Source organism: Aricia agestis, chromosome Z (genome assembly GCF_905147365.1).
Source record: "Aricia agestis chromosome Z, ilAriAges1.1, whole genome shotgun sequence".
Taxonomy (NCBI): Eukaryota; Metazoa; Arthropoda; class Insecta; order Lepidoptera; family Lycaenidae; genus Aricia; species Aricia agestis.
This window is the reverse complement of record NC_056428.1, coordinates 9,868,515-9,888,609: the sequence shown is the minus strand read 5'-3', so window position 1 is coordinate 9,888,609 and position 20,095 is coordinate 9,868,515. Positions and strand designations below refer to the sequence as shown.

General features: G+C 45.1%; 2 protein-coding genes across 2 annotated transcripts in view; one reads left to right on the top strand and one right to left on the bottom strand.

Annotated features, from left to right (window-relative positions):
• Positions 1 to 436: 436 nt before the first annotated feature.
• Positions 437 to 1,293, bottom strand: LOC121738576 (60S ribosomal protein L14). The gene is made up of 2 exons (XM_042130735.1): positions 1,222 to 1,293; positions 437 to 1,010 (listed from the first exon to the last, which is right to left on the bottom strand). Exon 2 carries the CDS (start codon positions 1,002 to 1,004, stop codon positions 504 to 506), a length of 501 nt encoding a protein of 166 aa, XP_041986669.1. The 5' UTR covers positions 1,005 to 1,010; positions 1,222 to 1,293; the 3' UTR covers positions 437 to 503.
• Positions 1,294 to 1,843: 550 nt separating this feature from the next.
• LOC121738577 (intraflagellar transport protein 172 homolog) overlaps positions 1,844 to 20,095 on the top strand; it is a 58,296-nt gene continuing 40,044 nt past the window's right edge. Inside the window, exons 1-9 of the mRNA XM_042130736.1 lie at positions 1,844 to 1,899; positions 1,998 to 2,169; positions 8,735 to 8,927; positions 12,705 to 12,888; positions 13,119 to 13,253; positions 14,827 to 15,014; positions 15,782 to 15,921; positions 16,236 to 16,312; positions 19,947 to 20,063. Of these exons, the coding sequence (XP_041986670.1) occupies positions 1,861 to 1,899; positions 1,998 to 2,169; positions 8,735 to 8,927; positions 12,705 to 12,888; positions 13,119 to 13,253; positions 14,827 to 15,014; positions 15,782 to 15,921; positions 16,236 to 16,312; positions 19,947 to 20,063 (1,245 nt within the window). The 5' untranslated portion in view covers positions 1,844 to 1,860. The remainder of the gene's footprint in view (positions 1,900 to 1,997; positions 2,170 to 8,734; positions 8,928 to 12,704; positions 12,889 to 13,118; positions 13,254 to 14,826; positions 15,015 to 15,781; positions 15,922 to 16,235; positions 16,313 to 19,946; positions 20,064 to 20,095) is intronic.

Genomic DNA, 20,095 nt, shown 5'->3' with positions numbered 1-20,095 from the left:
TGCCTCAGTACCATTTTTCTGAAAAGAAATAGACACTCAGTAATTTCTTTTATTTTATGAATATAAATGATCGAGATTATGATATTCAGATAAATCGGTAAGTTGTAATCAAAAAGGTTCATACGAACGAGACTATATTAAATCATCATATTAACTATAATACGGTCAAATTAAGTTGATGCATCTGCACTGTTACAAACCACGAGTCAAGCTGTGTTTTAACTTAGTAATCACATTGTAGCCTAATCATCTCATTGTTAATAAGTATTCAATAATACTTACATGAAATTAGTGGAATTAATTTTTGTTGTGGCCATTACCTGAAATAAAAAAAAAATAAGTAAAGATACAACATTTAGGGATCATAATTTTTATGTAACTCACCTCATGGTCTTTTTATAGGTTGGAACAACATGGCAAAGTATTAACACTGTGATAGCTTAAAAGTAATTCTTTATTTGTAGTCCTATTAAATACAAGTTTCCTTCAGACACAAAATGGAATTACTTCTTTGCTGGTTTTTTGGAGGCGGGTTTCTTGGTGCGTGGCTTTTTCGCCTTGGATTTGGGGATCTTCTTCTTGCCGAAGACTCCGGCGCGCGCCGCCTTGAGTTTCAAGCTCTTGAACGTCGCTGTTCTGGCGCGGTTCCTCTTAACGCGGGCGCTGGTCAGCTTGAACCTATCGTAGTCTGTCATCTGAGCGCGCTTCTCCTTGTTTGCGAGATTTTTCGCCCACTGGCTTTCAGCCCATTTTTCGTTCAGCTTAGCATCTGTCCAAGCTTTCCTCACTACACGTGTGGGGGCTGTGAAGGGGTACTTCAGACGGAACTTGGTGAGGTGGAGCTGATTGAGACGGATCTGTTGTCTCGGTACTCCGCTACCGGGTCCGTCGACAAGCGCGCGTGTCTGGTCAATGACATCGACAACACTCACAAGCTTTCCCTTGAGAGCTCCATCCGCGACCAGGGCTACGCGCCCTGGCTCAACATATCGTGCGAATGGCATGACGTTCTGTAAAATAAAAAGTATTCATTTACTTCCTAAGCAAAATGGTCCGTATGTACACTACCGCTGTGCATGAGATTTACGGTATAAATATTGAATGATGACAAAACTTTTAGTGAATATACAATTTACATAATATTCCTCACAATTCTATTCTTTTCACTATTTAAAATATAACTTAGCACATAGGATTTAAATGGATTAAAATATTCCTAACCTCACAACGTCTGTACGAACACGGAACACTTGGGAAAAAGGATGTTATTTTGACAGATGCGTGATGACCACAGAGTACTTTATTAGTGATGACTGATGACAGTTGACAACTGAACGACATTTGCTTGTCTATGGTTTTGTCTGTTACTCCTTCTTTTTATTCGTAAATTCCCTAAATTTTACGATCGTAGGCCCTAAAGGGTAATGAAAAGAAAATTAAACACCGACAGACGAATAAAGATTCCTCGTCGCAAGTCGGTAGTCACGAATCACGATTCAAAACTCACGACTTCTACTAACAAGTCCTGCTGCCCAATTATAATAATATGCCCAATATTTAATGAATTGGATTTGAAGATTAGAATCGTGACTATCACTACCGATTTTATTATAGGTCTGGATTATAGCCTAAAGTGAGTATTTTTTGGGCACTTTGACTAATGAAGCAGATGTTGAAACGGTGATTCGTGCGTCTTAAATTTACTTATGTGAAAAAAAAAATCTATGACAGCACTGGTTTCCGGGCAACGAAATTCAAAAGTCACAACTCCATAATATGATTTTTAGAAATAAAATCAAAAAGTATTAGTAATAAAAGTTGTTAATTAAAAATACATGGCGAATTAAAAATGTGGTAACAATGCGTTTCAAGTACAGCAAAACTATATTAGAAGCTCAGGTAGAAATAGCCACTTGATAAACTCCATAAATACTGTATTGATTTTTGCTTCTTTGTTTCCATAACTGCTACATGGTCTGATAATATCTTTTTTCCAGTCTGCTGACAGACCTATAGTAGATTTGAGCTGGTCTCCAAACAATGTGAAATTGGCGGTAGCGACGTGCGACCGCGTAATATTTCTTTACGACCGTGATGGAGTCCGTCGCGATAAGTTTAACACCAAACCTGCAGATCCGGCTGCGGGAAAAAAGTCCTACACTATCACAGGTGCCGGTTGCCTAATATTATAGATTTAATTAAGATGGTCACTAGGTAATGTCGATTAATGAGCAATATACTAATGTTTAATGGGAATTGGAAACGATTAGAAATAACGCAGCTCTTAAGCTGAATTTACATTAGGCCGTATTTAATTTTTTTTTTAAATGAAATAAGGGGGCAAACGAGCAAACGGGTCACCTGATGGAAAGCAACTTCCGCCGCCCATGGACACTCGCAGCATCAGAAGAGCTATTGCACTTCGTCGTAACTTCCCACACACCAGAACCCGCGAAGAGGCTCCGGGTGGGAAACCATAGCCTATACCCCTCTACATGGGAGAATACAAATTATTTTTTAAATACCGTTTTGGGAAAAACCCCCGCGCCAGAACGCGGGGAAAACCATGAATGAGCGACCCAATACACGCCTGACCAGGCCACAATCGAGCATCAGACGCGGCAGGTTAACTAAGTGGTGCGTGCGGGCCCCGGCCGGAACCAAGGGAACGTGTATGGGTCCACTCCCGCACACACCACTACTACCACGCCTGCGGACCAAAGCGACCTGGGAAATTAATAAGGGGGAATACTTCCATCCCCGGCCTTTTTTATTATTAGCGGACGGGGGGAAGTGGCTAGGAAGGAGATGGTGAAAGCTTCCGAACCCGGCCTTTTTTATTTTTGGCGGACGGGGAGAAGTTACGCCGTGGGGTCGACGGTTACGACATTAGGGCTGCCACGACCGTCAGGCCCCAGGCGGAAAAGACAATATACGCCGGCATGTAAATTGCCGGCGCAGGGATAGGAGTGGGGAGACAATCCCACGGTGATAGTGGGATCTCCTCCTCTTCAGTGATTGGGGGGCGGATGTTCCGCGGTGTCCTCTGGGACGGCATCTCGGGGGAGTCGGTGTCTATCCGGCGGCCGTGCATGCCACGGCGCCAGGTTGGCCAACTCAGGTAGGCGCGAGGCGTCCGCTTGCGCGAAAAGACTCTTGGAGAGTTGCGCTACGAACGCCTCAACGCTCTCCACGCGCAGATCTCTCGCGATGGTGTCGTTCCTCACGTACCACGGCGTAGCACCTTGTTCTGCACTCTCTGAATTGTTCGCTTGTGCGAGTCAGAGAGCAGATGGTGCCACGCTGGGGCTGCGTACGTGAGGCGGCTGCGGACATATAATTTGTAAAGCGCTAAGCGCATGTTGGGCGGGATCTGCGGTGATGAGTAGGCCGGGTGAGGTTGGGCTACCGCTGCCTTGGCACCGTTCACCGCTGCCTGGCACTGGGCTGACATGGAGAGGGACCGGTCGATGATCACCCCCAGATATTTCGCCGTTCTGCCTCACGGGATCTCGGCGTCACCGATCTTCAGGGGGGCCGGAAAACCTCGACTCCTGGTGACGGCGAGCACTTGGGACTTGGCTGCATTGACAGCCAGTCGCCATTTGCTCAGCCAGTCTGGGAGGAGGTCCAGCGTCCTCTGGATCTTGATGGCCGCATGATCTACCGTGAGGGAGGAGGCGAAGTACGCCGTGTCATCGGCATACAGCGCCGCTAGAGTGCCCGGATCTTTGGGCACATCACTACCATAGTGCTTATAAAGATCCGGGGAAAGAACACCCCCTTGGGGGACACCTGCGTAAATGGGGTGCTCAGGTGAGAGGACCCCGTCGACACGGACTTGAAAGGTCCGGTCGGAAAGAAAAGATGCCAGTAGCCTTACAAGGAAAAGGGGGACGCCTGCTCGGATGAGCTTGCAGAGCAAGCCATCGTGCATACGCTGTCGAACGCCTTCTCCATATAGAGGAAAACTGCGACCGTGGACTCCTTCTTGTTGGCCGCAACGGAAAGATGGTTGACCACGCGCACAAGCTGGAGAGTAGTACTCAGCCCGGAACGAAAACTGAACTGATCTTCTCGAGGAGGAAGGCAGGGGGACAAGTGTTTCTTAAGAAGGACCTCAAAGGTCTTAGAAAGAGTGGATAACAGAGTTATGGGCCGGTAGCCCTCGGCCCGTTTGAGGTCCTTATGGGGCTTGGGGATTGTAATTATGATCCTCTTCTTCCAAGCGGGAGGGAAGTGGCCGGTCCTTACTATCCCGTTGTAAAGGCGGGTCAGGGCGGCCACTGTCCTGAAGGGGAGATGGCGCAGTGCGGAATTGGGAATACCATCCGCCCCGGGAGCCTTGCGAGGCTTCAGCCGAGAGAGTACCTTCTGTACCTCTCTCGGGGAAAAGCTAAAGTTAGGGGGCCTGAGGGGGAGGAGTGTTGTCCTTACCTCTTCGGAAACAGCCTGGACGTGGTCCGTTGCGGTAGTCGGCAGTGGGGAAAATTGGCGTTCAAGATGACTGGCGTGGATCTCCGCTCTGTCATCGGCACGGTATCGCAGGTTACCGTCCGGATGCAGGAGAGGTCTGACAGGGGGAATTGAATTTGTAAGGCTACGGCAGAAACGATGCAGGGACGGCCAATCCTCACCTGCCTCCTGGATGCGCTGGGTCCAGTCTGCCGCCTTCAGGTCGTGAAGCGCTTGACTGACCTGCTCGTTCAGTCGGTTAAGCCGATTTTTGGCGGTTGGGCACCGCGTGGACTGCCAGTGCCGGCGGTCCTTCCGCTTTTCGGCTAAGAGTTCGGCTACGTGGCGAGGCAGGGAGGGGCGTTTAACTCGACCGCCTCTCCGAGCCATGCGCCTCTTCGAGGACCTCCTGGTGGATGTCCCCGGGAAGGTTGAAGGTTATGGCCACGTCGAGGACATCTGGTGAGTGAGCAGGATTATCTGGGACGTAGGTGGGCGTATATGTGCCCACCACAGTGTACCCAGCCCTCTCGGCGTCTTCAAAGAGTCCGCGGCCATCCGCGTTTGCCGTACGCGAGCCCCACCCAGGGTGTTTACAGTTCAGATCTCCGGCAATCACTGTGGGCTCCTCTGAAGATAGGAGTCCGGTGATGTCGGAGATATCCAAACGCCTTCCGGGTGGTTTATAGCTCGCGTAAAAGTGTGTGCAGGAATGGCCTAGAAGCACCTCTAGGCCGAAAGCGTAGATGGTGGAAACGTTAGGGGCTGGGAGGAGTTGGTGCAGGATTCTCCTGCCTACCAGGACAGCTAGTCCTCTGCAAACTCTATCTCCTCCCAGGAAATCTTGGCGGTATACGTGATACCCCAGTACACTGAAACGGTCCTGTGGGGACAGGAGGGTCTCACTCAGCAAGGCTATATCCACACCATATCCTTTTAGGACATGTATTATGTGGACAACCTTGCCGCGGACCCCCCGGACGTTCCAGTGAACGACCTTCAGTTGGTTTGTGGTTGTGGCAGCCATTGCGATATCAATGTAGATATGAGGTTGAGTCCCTCGGGGAGCGCCCGTAAAATGGTGGGAAGGGTGGCTTCTCCGGCCTTGTGTATATGGTGTAGGTATCCATGATCAGAGAGAAAAAATGTCAGCCATAGAGGAGGGAGCGGTGTCCCTATTCAACCTGCTTCTCTCCCGTCTAGGGGGAGGGAGCCGAAGGGGGTGGTGGCCGGCAGAACGGCAAAGTTCACCGAGGTTACTTCGGTAGATGTAGTGGCAGGTCTTTCTGCCCGAGGGGTGCGAGAAGCACGAGGGGGGCGCGGGGTGCGCTGAGGGAGGGGGGGAGGCGGTAAAGTCGTCTCATTAACTGGAGGGACAGGGGCCTCATATTCTGAGTTGGTGGCTGCGGTAGATGTCGCACCACCCGACTTGGATTTCCTCCTCCTGGAAGGCTTCCTCTTCTTCTTTTTCCACTCCTGGATTTCAGGAGCGGAAGTGGTAGCAATCCGAGGTATCGGGGCATTCGCCTCGGCCATGAGAGAAGTGGCAGAGGGCGGAGGGGGGGGGACCTCTTGGTCCGGTATGGGGGGGTCCCTCGTGCGGGGGGGTAGGGGACGCACGGTTTGAGTGGTCTGTGCCAGCGGGCCTGCGTACCTGTTATTCGCTTCCCGCTGGTACACCTCACAATCCCTGGAATTAGCAGGGTGGGGCCCCTTGCAATTCGCGCAACGAGGCTCTCCATCAGGGGGTAGGGGGCAGTCCTTTGCGGCGTGTTCGTCGCCGCACCTGACGCAGGCCACCTTCCTGTGACAGTTCTGGCTTGACTGCCGGAACTTTTGACAGCGGTAGCACTGCGCAGGACCTGCCTTCTTCTTCCAGGCTTCGACTTTGATACCCGGCATATTCAAAAATTCCGTTATTTCAAATATGCCGAGGGTGAGGCCTGGGGTGCGCTTCAGGAGTGCAAAGAAGGTGCACCCTGGTCTGCCCTGACGGGCGAAAATGCGGGACACATGAAGGGCCTCGTATCCAAGTTCTGCGAGCTCCTGAGACACGTCCTCAGTGCTCGTGGTCATAGGCAGGCCATAAATGCCTACCTTCAGCCCTTGTTCCTGGGGGAGGGCGTACGTGTACCAGCTCAGACTCTCTGACTTACTGAGTTCAGTCAGGTAGTGCTGAATGGCACGGTACTCCCTCTCGGACTGGGGAGCAAACTTGACGCCCTTGCCGTAAGGGCGGGCGTTGGGGGCGTGGCCTAAGACTTCTCTTAGGCGACGAAAATGGCCCACCCAGTCTTTAAGTACCTCCACTACCAGCGGAGGACAGCGGGGGGTACGCCGGGGAGGCGGGGAAGGCAACGAGGTCGCGGCAGTATGCGTCACTGCTGCAGTGGTGTCCATTGGTGAGGGGGGTCGGGGGTGCCCCGATGTTAATCCGCCACTGGTTGATGGAACGGGCGGGGAGGCGGCTATTGCGTACGTCTCCGGGCGGTCGGTACGCTTGGCAGGCGGCGAGACGTTCGACGATGCGACATCCTGCCGTGGACGTTTGGTGGCCTGAACGGGGGGCGCGGGCTGTGGCGGAGGGTCGCTGGCCAGCGACCCGCCTGGGCGGGTGTCGCCCAATGTAGGGCGGACGTCGCCTGGAGTGATGGGGGCCACACCTGAGGTCGATGCTGCTGCTGGGCGGCGCGTCTTGGGTGCTCCGGGTGTAGGGCGGGCTAGGGTGGGCATCGGAGAATGCCCCTCGCCCGCGAATGCCTCTGCGGCGGTGCTGCGGCGGCTATGGGGCGTCGCGGACTGGTCGGACACGTTAGGCGGGGAGGCCGAAGTGTCTGCGCGGGCGGCGCGCGTTTGGGCGGGCTCTGCGGTGCGGGTTGTACCTGATGGGGGGCGGGCGGGACCCGCTTTGTCGACGTTTGGACGTCCGGATGAGGCCGGGGGGTGGCGGGAGTCGCGCACCTCGGCTGTGCTGCGCTGTGGGCGCGGCTGGGCGGCCGAACTGGTGTCGGCAGGGCGGGGCGGGAGCCCGGTCTCGCCTCGGGCCACCGTCGGGGCGCATTGGGGCGGGAGGGTATCGGTACCTCCCCGCGCGAATGCCGAAGACGGTCCGTGGCGGGCGGTGTCCGTCTCGCTCCTGCTCAGTTCGGCGGGAGGGATAAAAGTAGCCTGCTCGGGACGCGTACGCGAGCTGGACCTGCTCGAGGTCGAGCTCCTCGACGACTCCGAGTCGGCTCGGTGGCGGATGCGCGGGTCGCGGCTTAGCCGCGGATCGCGGTCGGCCATGATAAAAGTCTACACTGTCTAAACACTATGTAATGTCTATCATGGTGCACAGGATAAAAAATAAAAGTACTTACGGTAATCTCCGTAACGGGACACACACGAAAAGGTCAACAAAACACAAAACTGTGGTCACTTAGTGTACGCACAAGAACACGGCACACACACTAAGGGGAACTGGCTCCCCGTGACCCCAACGCCAGAATTTCTCCCGACGGGTGAGTCAAAGGCAGTGCAGCTCCCAGCAGGCGATAATCCCGCTTATATTTAACGAATATAAGCTGGATATATCGATCGCTATGGGTTTCACGGCGCACTGCAGTAGGGTCGGCACGTACGCACTACTCGCGAAGCGGCTACAACACACGGAGGGTGCCTCGACGTATGGAGCACGTAACACGGTTAGCGCGAACGGGGCCAGGACGGTACCGAGCTACTGCAAGTGCGTTGCCGGCCTTTTAAGACGGAACAGGGTAATAGGGGAGGGTAGGGAAGGGAATAGGGGAGGGTAGGAAAGGGAATAGGGTAGGGAATGGGGCCTCCGGTAAACTCACTCACTCGGCGAAACACAGCGCAAGCGCTGTTTCACGCCGGTTTTCTGTGAGAACGTGGTATTTTTCCGGTCGAGCCGTCCCATTCGTGCCGAAGCATGGCTCTCCCACGTATTAACTAATAACTGCGAAACTAGTGGCTTGAGATATTTTGTTTCATGACATTAATAATTTCATCAATAATTTTATACGTAAATCTATTTAATATTATAATGATTGCATCGGTTTTGCGACACTGGATTAATTTTGTGTCATGTGCATTTTTTTTTAAATAATTGTCCCGCAACTACTTTCGTGATGAAAATGTGACAAGAAACTTGTGTCGTTTAACCGGCGGATCTGTCTAATGTCTTCGACTGTAAGACACACGCTTAAGTTGGTACCTTCATCTATTGACTTTCCCAAGTTCCTAGTTATTAGTTAACATTTGCCTGTCATTTTTGTAGCGATAGCCTTCAGCGAGAACTCCGAGTCATTGGGCGTGGCTCAGAGCGACAACATGGTATTCGTATACCGCGTGGGCGCGGACTGGAGCGGCAAGAAGGTGATATGCAACAAGTTCCCGCTCAGCGGCGCGCCCATGCGCCTGGTCACTGCCGATAACGGCTTCTACACGGGGACCAGCGATGGAAAAATTAGGTACTATGGGTGAATTTCAACAAATGACCTTTTTTATCATATCGGTGAACTTTTTTATTTATATATATTTTATATACTTTTCATCTTTTATGTATTCTTTTGGATACAAAATGTTCCCAAATTTAATATCATTAACCTATCATTTAAGACGAAGGAGAAAATTCAGTTTGAATTCTGGTTTCTACCGATATGATAAACCGGCACTGATTTTTATTTCTGCGCACCGACATGATAAGCTTAACCACCGAAATGACATACTAATTCAGCGATGTGATAATATTACCTTTATAATATTATATTTATGTATTTATTTTTATCAAGAACAGCAGGGTACTTAAAATAAAATTAAAATATTTTTAAAATGTTTTACAATATTTGAGTAGATATTAACAACTTGCATTTTTATATAATTTTGGTGGAAATTTTTGTTTCCACCAAAATTGGAGAGTAGGTGTTTACGGGAGACTGGTACGACAACCACCACCTAGACGAGTTAACTTAACTATAAACAAACCAAAACTCTACCGATATTCAAAATAACAACATGACATTATTGCCACACGTAGGATAATTTAAGTACACCAAAATTGCATAAAATCGGGGGTTTTGTGATAAAACGGATTTCTTTCATTTCTGGCTGGAAACTGGTACAACCCAGCCCACAGCCACCTCCTAAACGGGTTAGCGTGTGGCTGAATGAAGTTAATGACGTATTTTTTATGCTTAAGGGATCAATGGTAGTTTTTAGAAACAACGTTTCGTAAATCCCACCAAAATTTAAAAATTCTCCGCGACAGACCTAAACTGTGTCATAAAAACTCAACTACAGAAGTTAGAACAATAAAATTGATATATTATGAAGGGTCAACTATATAAAACGACTACATAAAAATAAAAATCTAATCCAGTATCAAGTTCTCTGTTAATCGGTCTAGATCTTGAGTAAAACAGTTCGGCGACAAGCCACCAAAATTGGAAATCGCCTATAAATTATGTTTTTTTTTCTTGGAAAATAATAATTATAAAAATTTTTTTATAAAGATAGGCCCAAATTATAAGCGTTATGTTTTACTTTTAAAATCAAAAATGAAAACGATATCTTGAAAAAATAAGATAGTTTTCAGCCTTGCCGCGCAAAAAAGCGGTTTTGAAATCCAGTTATTTGATGTAGGGATATAGAATTAAAAAAAAATTATCATCGTTGTCTTTATTAAAATGAACTAGATGTGAAAGGAAAAATAAAGTAAAAACTTTAAATGACCCATATATCCTTAGATCCATTCATTTTTACTATCATACACATTTGTAATTTCTTTGTATACTTAACGAAATGCTAAATCAACCGATATGATAAAACAATTCACCGATATGGTAAAATTACTAACCGATATGATAAAGCAATCCACCGATGTGACGAAACTGTGCGTTGGTCATGATTCCAAACACCGATATTAGATTTAAGACACCAATTCGTTTTTTATTATAATTTCGGTGTAAATTATCATATCGGTGGTTAAAATTACCACCGATTACACCGATATGAGAGCAGCGACGTGAGAAAAAACGAACTTTTTAGAAAATTATAAAAAATGCATTGTATCTAAGATAAGTTTGGTTTCAGATAATGAAGCTTAATGACTTAATACATTCATTAGAATCAAACAACAATTTTAAAACTATTAATTACATTAAAAAATTCTATCACCGATATTATAAAATAATTGTCCGAGAGCATTTTAATGGCATACTTATATTGTTGACATTGTTTAATGCAAATCTGTCTTGACTGCGTGGAAGCACACTCTAAGGAGTAAATTAAAATTGGGGTGGGGAGACTGTCCGACTCGTCGATGAAAAGTAATGCTCAAATTTCTTTTATCCAGCGATATGAGAAAAATTCTCAGGACAAGTACATTTGTGCCTCTAAGTAACTATAATCGTTAATTATGTAATAAAATATGGTATATAATAATAGATCAACTAATATTCTACGAAATAATATAAGTTGTACCCTTAAATTATTCATATTTTCTAGTATGTAAGCGTTTTTGTTTGTAAAAAAAGTAGAGGGACAGCACCGATTTGATAAAAATAGATCTTCAAGTTATTTATTTCTACCCTGGTAATAGTCCTAGGCATATTATATTTTTGTCACAATCCTATAGCTACCCATAGAATAGTAAAACAAATAATTTACAACAATATTCCCTTTTTTTAATAGTAATTTCAACGAAGACAAAAAAAAAAGCCGTTTGGTAAATTCACCCCTATACATAATTGTAAGCTGTAAGAGAAGGTTTACGCATAATAACGTAGTCTCCTAGTGACATCTTTGATTAGTACATTTTCATGTAGATTTTAATATCTCGATCGTGGGAATCGCAGACACAATCGATATTCAATTGTTATGTGGCACCGGGGTGCCGCTTGGGAGTCGTTGGGTTAATCTGTAGTCAAAACGTCTCTTTTGCGATATTCAAATCGAAGTAATAATGCTTGGCTAGAGAAGGCCTAAGCTTTTCAGCCTTTGTAATTTCCAGCCTTAGTAAAATGTTTATATCGTTTCTTAGTTTTTAACCCTTTAGCCGCCTAGGTCGGAATAATCCGACAAATATTTTCGTGCCCATTTTGCCAAGGTCGGATATTTACGACCAGTACCACTACTCGGTTAATCTGCCTTTTTTGTTTGATAGCACTGTATTATATTAAAATAATGTTTATACTTTGTAAATAGTTAACGAAGTAATCATTGACAATTGATTACAATTTAGTTTCTTAATTAGAAGACCTAAAAATAATGTCTAAAGTTAAATAAATTACTGAAAATATTCTTAGAAAAGTGTATTGATGTCCAACGCCTGAGTCGGAAAAATCCGACAGTAGGGACGGGATATAAGCAATGATTTACTGATACAAAAATCCACATAAATTAAAACATTTCTGTTTTTACTAACTAATTTATTATAAAACAAATAAAGCAATGGTTACTGAACAAATAAACGTGTTTGTTTTACTTAATTTATAATAAGTACAGTATAAAAATTTCAGTGATTGAATTGACGATTCCCATCCATAGCCTGCATGTTTAGAAACGAATGTTGTCAGCACACCCTGCACCACGGTCGGAAAAAGACGACCGCTTCTGATGTCATAAGCGAGTGCCGCCTTCTAGAATTTTCCACTAGTGTTGTGCTTATGATGATGCTATCGATAAATGTGATTGTAGTGGATACTTAAATTGGAAATAAATTTACAATAGATTACAAAGTAACGCTTTCCTATCTGTCTGTCTGCTACGACATTTAGATGAAATTGTATGCGTGTAAAGGGGATGGGATATCGATCTACTATTGAAAATCTATATTTGTAGTAGGTTATATATTTAAACAATATATAACCTACTACAAATATTATTTAATCCATGGAAACTATGAAATTAATATTATTTGAAATGTAATAACAAATATCGGGAATTATGTCACTTCACTATTCAAGCTGTTTTTATCTAATGTTTTTGCTAGCGTTGTATATTTACTAACAACATTATGGATTCAAATACTAGATATCAGATTATACTTTATATAAATTAAGAAATAAATTATCGACGTCGAAAAAGATAAGTATTGCACATCACTATTTGTTGTAGGTATAAATTTTTCGATTTATGGTGCCGGCGCTAGAGGCACGACAATTGATTTTAAGCTCGGCGGTTAAAGGGTTAAACATAGTTATGTGACAGTATTTTATCCTTGAGATTTATTAACATGGTTATGCTAGGACTCTGGACTGCAAGAGTAACAAGAGCTCCAGTCTTTGGTCAGCCGGGTCGTGCTGCGTGTCACTGGCACGGAGCGGTGAGGCAGCCGCGTCGGGCCACGTCGACGGCGCGCTCTACGTCAACGGCCGCCTGCTGCTGCGGTACAACCTGCCGCCCACAGTCTTGGCTCTGGTGCCGCCCTATGTGAGATGACAATAAGAGCGTTGTTGTTGTTGTATATAAAGACTTCTTCGGAATGTCTTCATCGTTCTGAAATAAGGCTTAATAGGAAAAGTTGAAAAAAAATCCTGGGAAGTTAAATAAAAACGTAGACAGTGAGAACACCTTACATCCTGAACAAGCAAATTTAAAGTAAGACTGTTTTTTTTTGTTAAGTACATAATATTATATGAAGTGTTCCTTCTTATTTTCAGCTAATCGTAGGTGCGTGTGACGGTCGCGTGTGCGTGTACGAGGCGCAGCGCGGCGCCCTCGTGCGGAGCGTCGAGCCCGACCTGCCGCCGGACCGCCGCGATCTAATCACTGCTGCGTTGAGCCCTTCCGGACAGGTGGGACATTTACAATTTCTGATCAGAAAAATTCGGACGCCCGCCGGAACGCACTCTGCTCCATATTATGTTTTAGGCTGCCTTCACATTAAGTCGCGAGTAGTGCGGTAGCCGCGCGGCTTAATGTCAAGGCAGCATTATTGTGAACCCCGCATACTATCAGAATTCTGACGTGTCTGACGTCCGACGATTTTTTTCTGATCAGAAATTCGATCGCGCTCTCTCTATACATTTTGTACATACTAAACTCGGACTCGCCGGAAGGTTTCTGATAGGTGGTCCGACGGGCGTCCGAATTTTTCTGATCAGATATTCTTATATATAATGTGCGGCCGGCGGCCAGGGCCCCCGTAAGAGCTACTGGCGCCTGTGTGCAAAAAAAGGATTTTAGCGCCCCTTTAGGCAAATTTTTTGGGTCCTTGGTTTTGGTGCCCCTAAAGATGGCGATTTGGCGCCCCTAGAGGATGGCACCCGTGTGCATTGCACACATTGCACTTATGGTACCGGGGGCCCTGCCGGCGGCCGGCCATAAACAATACTATAAATGATGAGTGACTGCTGCATCTTTATTCATTGGCACAGTGCTAGAATCAGTTAAATGGCTGCCCGCTATTGTGTTAAAATCAGTACTTAATATTTAACATAGAAATGTCAATACTTAAGCCTTAAACATTAGGAAACTAGTGTTATGCATGTGGAAATGACATGAAAGTAGTTGCAACACGTTTGAAACTATTTCCATTAAAATAATAGTATCAAACATCACGATTCTGTCTGGGGGGGTCCCCTAACGTAAAAAGGCGGCCAAGTGCAAGTTGGAGTCGCATATGAAGGGTTCCGCAGTATCAAAAAGGTAACGTGTTTAGGAAATAAAAAAAATACATATGTACCTCGCCGATTAAAATTGGTGCGGTACATAATATACTGTCGATTGGACAAGTAACATGGGTAGTAATGGGGGGGGGTCCGGACCCCCTCTTATAAACGCCCATGGCTCTGTCGATATCAAAGCTATATATAAATAAGACTTTCTCGAAACAAAAGACTTTTGGGGATTCAAGGACGAGGAGGAAGAAAGCATTTACTGATTCAGGAATTAAACGCATTGCGCCAACGTTGGCTTACCATTTTGGTGCGTATTTAGCTGCACGATGTACGTCTTACTGTGGATGCTCTTGCGACACGAGTTTCTTGTCACGTTTTCGTTGATATATTAATACCATAAAACAAATTTGAAGTCACTAGTTTCGCAATGTGAATTCAGCTTTATGTAATTAACAAGACGTTTGTTCTGGTTGATTGGAGATATTGAGCAACATTTTTTAGGTTTGTCAATAGAAGTCAAATCTGATCCGAAACGTAGGGTGAATTATATTTCATGTCGGTCGCGTAAATTATGCTTCATAACCATGACTCACAAAATTAAGCTTGTGTGAATGAAGTAGGACTTTTCTATGAAACTGAGTGCAGCAGAATTTCTGCCAACCGAAATTCTGCGACTCACGACTAACAAAATTACGCTCGTTTGGCTTCACCCTAAACGCGCGTACATTAGCCGCAATATTTCTTCCAGACAGTAGCAATCGGTACGTTCGACGGTTGCCTCATAGGCGAGGTGAAGGAGGGCGGCGCGTTGGAGCTGAGCGCGCTGCGCGTGCCGCAGTTGTACGCGGCGGGCGCGCTGGCGTGGAGCGCGGACGGCACGCGCCTCGTGCTGGCCGCGCAGACTGGCGCGCTTCTGGAGTACGAGGCCGTGCTCAGGTTATTGACAACTCTCCTTTGATCCAGATTGGAGAACTTACTACACGCGGGAAGCATTAAGACGAATAACGCAATCAAAATCAAAATAATTTTATTCAGAGTTATTTTTTTACAAAATTCTTTCTGAACGTCAAAACTCAAAACTATGGTGCCTACCACCGGTTCGGCAATTTACCCGGCGAGAAGAACCGGCGTAAGAAACTCGCAGCGTTAGAAACTCGCAGAGTTGAGTTGAGAGTCAGGCCCTAGGTCAAACCGATTTTATTCAGGAGCGCTCACACATCTCAGAAGAACTAAAATAACTCGGTCTAAACTTCTATCGCACCGCTGGCAAGATTGCTGCGGCTTGTGTTGAAGGAATCTAAATTTGAAAAATAAGCCTGAAAAACCGCTTGGTATGGTTGATATCGTAATTCTTGGTTACCACTAGAATAAGGCTACCGGGTTGATTTTGTGATTTTCACTGTCATTCGTTTGCAGAATTACAAGTGTTTTTGAAAACGCATTACCATTATTAGGAGAGCGATTTCGTATAGAGGTCCTGTCAGGACTCAGGAGTTTATAATACCTACCCTATGACGTAAGGGTCCAGTCAAATGTTCTCTTCTTAAATGTCTTCATTATACCTACAGAGTAGGCTGTGGCGAGATTGCAGTGCTCTCGGTCAGATCCAATTGTCTGTGACAGTGCAACTGTCTCGCCACTCTACTCGGTAGGTATAATCAAGGCCGTACTGGGTTCTCACTTCTCTGGGTTTGGTTACGCAGACGCTGGGTGTGGCGCGATGCTGTGGAGGTTCGTCACGCGAGCCCGCAGCGAATCCTGTTAACGCGGCTGGCTGGCGACGCACCGGCCTTGGTCGTCACCGCACGACTCGGCCCAGAGATATACAACGTGCGGTTTGTGGGCGAGTATTACATTGATAAAGGGCGCTCACAAACAATATTGCTCAGTGTAACAGAAAGAGGCAAGAGGAAATGTGTGTGCTCCAATAACGTACATAAACAAACTACTAATAATGTACGACCAACTTATCGAGATCTACCAAAAACGATTCCTGTAATAAAAGGTTTACCAGTACTTCCCGTCACTCCTCGTCCCACTTAAAAATTGCATAGGTACTGCGCATTTCCGCAGTATCCAACCCTGTTTTGCCGAGCGATCTAAGATGTTAGAGAGTGTGTCCTGTTTTGTTTTTTTAACAGTGCGTTTTGTGTACAGGAAACGATTGGTACGCCGTGTGTCGTACGAGCAACTCCTTGATCCTTTGTGACATAGCCCGCGGTCTAACCAGTGAGGTAAGCCGTAAGAACGTCAAACATATTCATGTTCTTTGGTTTTTAATTTTGTACCATTCGGAGAAATTCATATAACTAAGTGTTATTGTTGTGGGTCACTGTTATGGCTCCTCTTCAAGATGGGCCATCGTAGTTGGCCATCGCGATGGCCCAGCGTGGGGAGGACGTAGTGGCGCAGGATGGCTTATGGCGCCAGCGATGGTTGTGGGGTGGCGGCAGTGTATCGCCTCTACAAGATGGGCCCGCGTAGTTGGCCATCACGATGGCCCAGCGTGGGGAGGACGTAGTGGCGTAGGATGGCTTATGGCGCCAGCGATGGTTGTGAGATGGCGGCGGTGTCGGTTTTTCGGCCGCACATCAAAGGGACCCATCGACATTGATATACAAAAAACCCAAGATACACATTACATATAAGTGTTACATATAATTTTGACCATGACTGTTAAAAAATAATTATAGATTTAAGTTTTAAGTTTAATTGTAATATTTGAAAAAAAATAACAGTTTATCTAATATAAATATTTGTTTTGTTCATTTATACATATTTATATTATACGCAAAACATATACATATTTATTTATTTAACATAAACTCTTAGATGAAAGTTGTGAAACCTAAGTATCTTTGTATTGTGGATTGTGATTTATGTTTAGAACACAATTTAATTAACTCTTATAACCTAATCAATGAAATATTGAATTAAAAAATATATATATGAAAAATACGTCTCACCACTATGCCTTGTCCTACCGGCGAAGTTCGGTCATAAAATTTTATTGCTTTTTGTGGACTCCTTTGTAAAAAAACTGTTTATAGTTTGATTACAAGTACCTATAATAGTAAAGACGAGTATTTGGCGACAGTTTTGAGTCTTACTTTTGTTCGCAACTGTGTATCTTGGGTTTGTATATCAATGCCCAGCGAGCGGTGGAGGAAGGTGAGTGAGGACGTCGTATGTCAATTTACGAATTTCATTCAAAATGACGAGTACGTCGTCTCATAATAATCTTATAAATAAAATTCTCGTGTCACAGTATTTGTGCACGAACTCCTCCAAAACGGCTCAACGAAATTTTGTATGTACATTCGTTAGAATCCTGAGAATGGGTTTCTATCTCATTTTTATATTACTAGCTATTTGACCAAGCTTTGCTCGGTATTCGATAAAACACGAATAAAATGACATTTTCTAAACATGATTCCTAGCTAGATCGATTTATCGCCCCTGAAACCCCCTATATACTAAATTTCATGAAAATCGTTGGAGCCGATTCCGAGATTTTAATTATATATTTATATACAAGAATTGCTCGTTTATAGATATAAGATTTCTATTGCCTATTAGAAATAACTTATGTGGTAAACCAACGTTTGCCGGGTCAGCTAGTGAAGTTACAAAATTGAAAATTGTACGTGCTAAATATATTGACCATAGATTGTCCATAGATATTATTATACAAGCTGTTGCCCGCGACTCCGTCTGCGACAGTATAGTATGTATAATAACAAACATAGATACACACACACACATTGTGCAGTGTGTACATTAATAAAATGATGGTATGTGCTGTACAGATATTGCCGCAGCGGCTAATGCTTCCACGTCCATCTTGAACGACGTTTAGATCACAAGTCACAACTGAACACGGCCATCAGTTAGGGAATACAATACCGGGATACCGGGACCCCGACATACCGGGATCCCGCATGTATTTTGCGGGACTAATCCCGGTCGAAAATTTAGCGGGATCCCGCGTGACTGGCGGGATTACAAAGAAGCGTGATTCATACGTGCTCTGCGCGCGGGAGTGCGTGAACTGGCTACAGGCAGCCCACTAAACAATTTACATTCAGTTCACCTATTATGATTCACCTTAAATGACAATGATTGCATCAACCAGCATGGAGGCTGAGCCAACTTTTTCAGCTGCTGGCTAGTGGCTACCTTGTGTCGAATGTCGTCTTGTGTCGTTGTGCCGTTTGGCAGACACAACTAATACCTTAACTTTTTTAACATAATTTTATAAGCTTGGGCTGTACCTATAAATGTAACATAATCTTATAGCACAACTTTCTCTATATTTCGAAAAATAAATAATTTTAATAATAGATGAAAATAAATAGGCGTGTTTTTTAGTTTTTTAACTATTATTATAACATGAAATGTTTAGTTTTTTTTATATCTAAGGTATGAAGTAGGTATTAATAAGCCCTTGTAAAAAAAGTGACCGAGTTTATTTGAGTTTCTAAGAATAAAACGGTTTTTATCAATTAGTATCAGCGTTGCCAGATTTTTTTTGTGCCAAGTTGGGACTTTGAAACTTTTTGAGAAAAAAAGCAGGATTCTGTAGTCTAAAGCGGGACAATGTAAGAAAAAGTATAAAATTAAAAGTTTTTTTTAATTTTTATCTTTTTATTTGCGTTAGAATAACGTTTACGTGACAAAAGATAGCTAAAGTAGCCAAAGAAAATCCACAATTCTACTTCCTGTACTTTTATACTTTTATCTTCATTACGCACCTTTCTTTCTCAGCACGCTGCACGTACCTACGTTCGGGCTTTTCCCGAAAAGCGGGACTGTGCCTGTCCCGCACGGGACATTTAATTTTGATGAAAGGGGACGTCCCGCCAAAATCGGGACGTCTGGCAACGCTGATTAGTATAGTCTTTATAACGATTTATTTTAAAAGTTTAAGTCCACCCTGCGGGATCCCACAAATACCGGGATCCAGCGGGATTTTTTTATTTATTTATTAAACATTCTTACAACTATCATTACAGACTAATATCCAATTGTTAATTGATTGTGATGGTTCAATCCCACAAAAACCGGGATTGAAATTATCTTGAAGGATTGCATTCCCTAGCTATAGCCACTGCATGCGCCATTTGTTGGGCTATATAGCGCTGGGCCATCTTATAGAGGTGCCACACCGCCATTTGATGGGCCAGCGCTGGGCCATCTTGTAGAGGCGCCATTAGCCAAGTGAAGGTAGAGTTCTTCATTACTATTTTAATTTTGGCATGAGGGTATGCAATATGCATACGGCATATCCAGTGCCGGTTGGCAGCGGGCAACATAATGCAACCGCAGACGACGTGTCATCGCGACACTACTGGTTTCTATGTATTTCTATGAAATAGCCTCCGCAGCTAGCGACATGAAGCTAGCGACACTTTTCATAGAAATACATAGAAACTAGTAGTGTCGCGACGATGCGTCGTCTGCCGCCGCTTCATGTAGCCGGACAGGCGCGGTCGCAGCCTGAAATTTGGGACACACACACACACACACACACACACACACACACACACTATAGTCACTACACAAATATATTTTTTTATCTGCGCCCTCGGTTACGGTTCTGGGTTGACAGCTGTCTAAGGTCGGACGCAGTGGTGGTTAGAGGATAGCTAGAAATTTCCTTTTATTATTTGGCAAGTTTTTGAGATTTTTCAATTGTACCTTAGATTTAGGGGGGGGGTCATGTGATCATGTCCCCTGTGACCCCCCCCCCCCCCCCCCTTCGGACCGCGCCTGCCTTAAGACATGATGATTGATGAGTTGATGACTCATCAAAAATGGCATTAGAAAACTTTATTTTAAACATGGTTACCGAATACCGTACGTCAGATACCATGGAGTGGCGGTGGAGAGCGCGTGTACGCGGCGGCAGGCGGCGCGTGCCTGCTGCATCGCGCGGGCGAGCTCAGCGTCGTCGAGTACGGCCTTGATGCCGTGCTGCATACCGTAAGTATAAGTCTGTCCTAGTAGCTTTTTGC

Bases quoted from the DNA above. Each gene is read 5' to 3' on its own strand.
- LOC121738576 (XM_042130735.1), bottom strand. From the start codon at position 1,004: ATGCCATTCGCACGATATGTTGAGCCAGGGCGCGTAGCCCTGGTCGCG.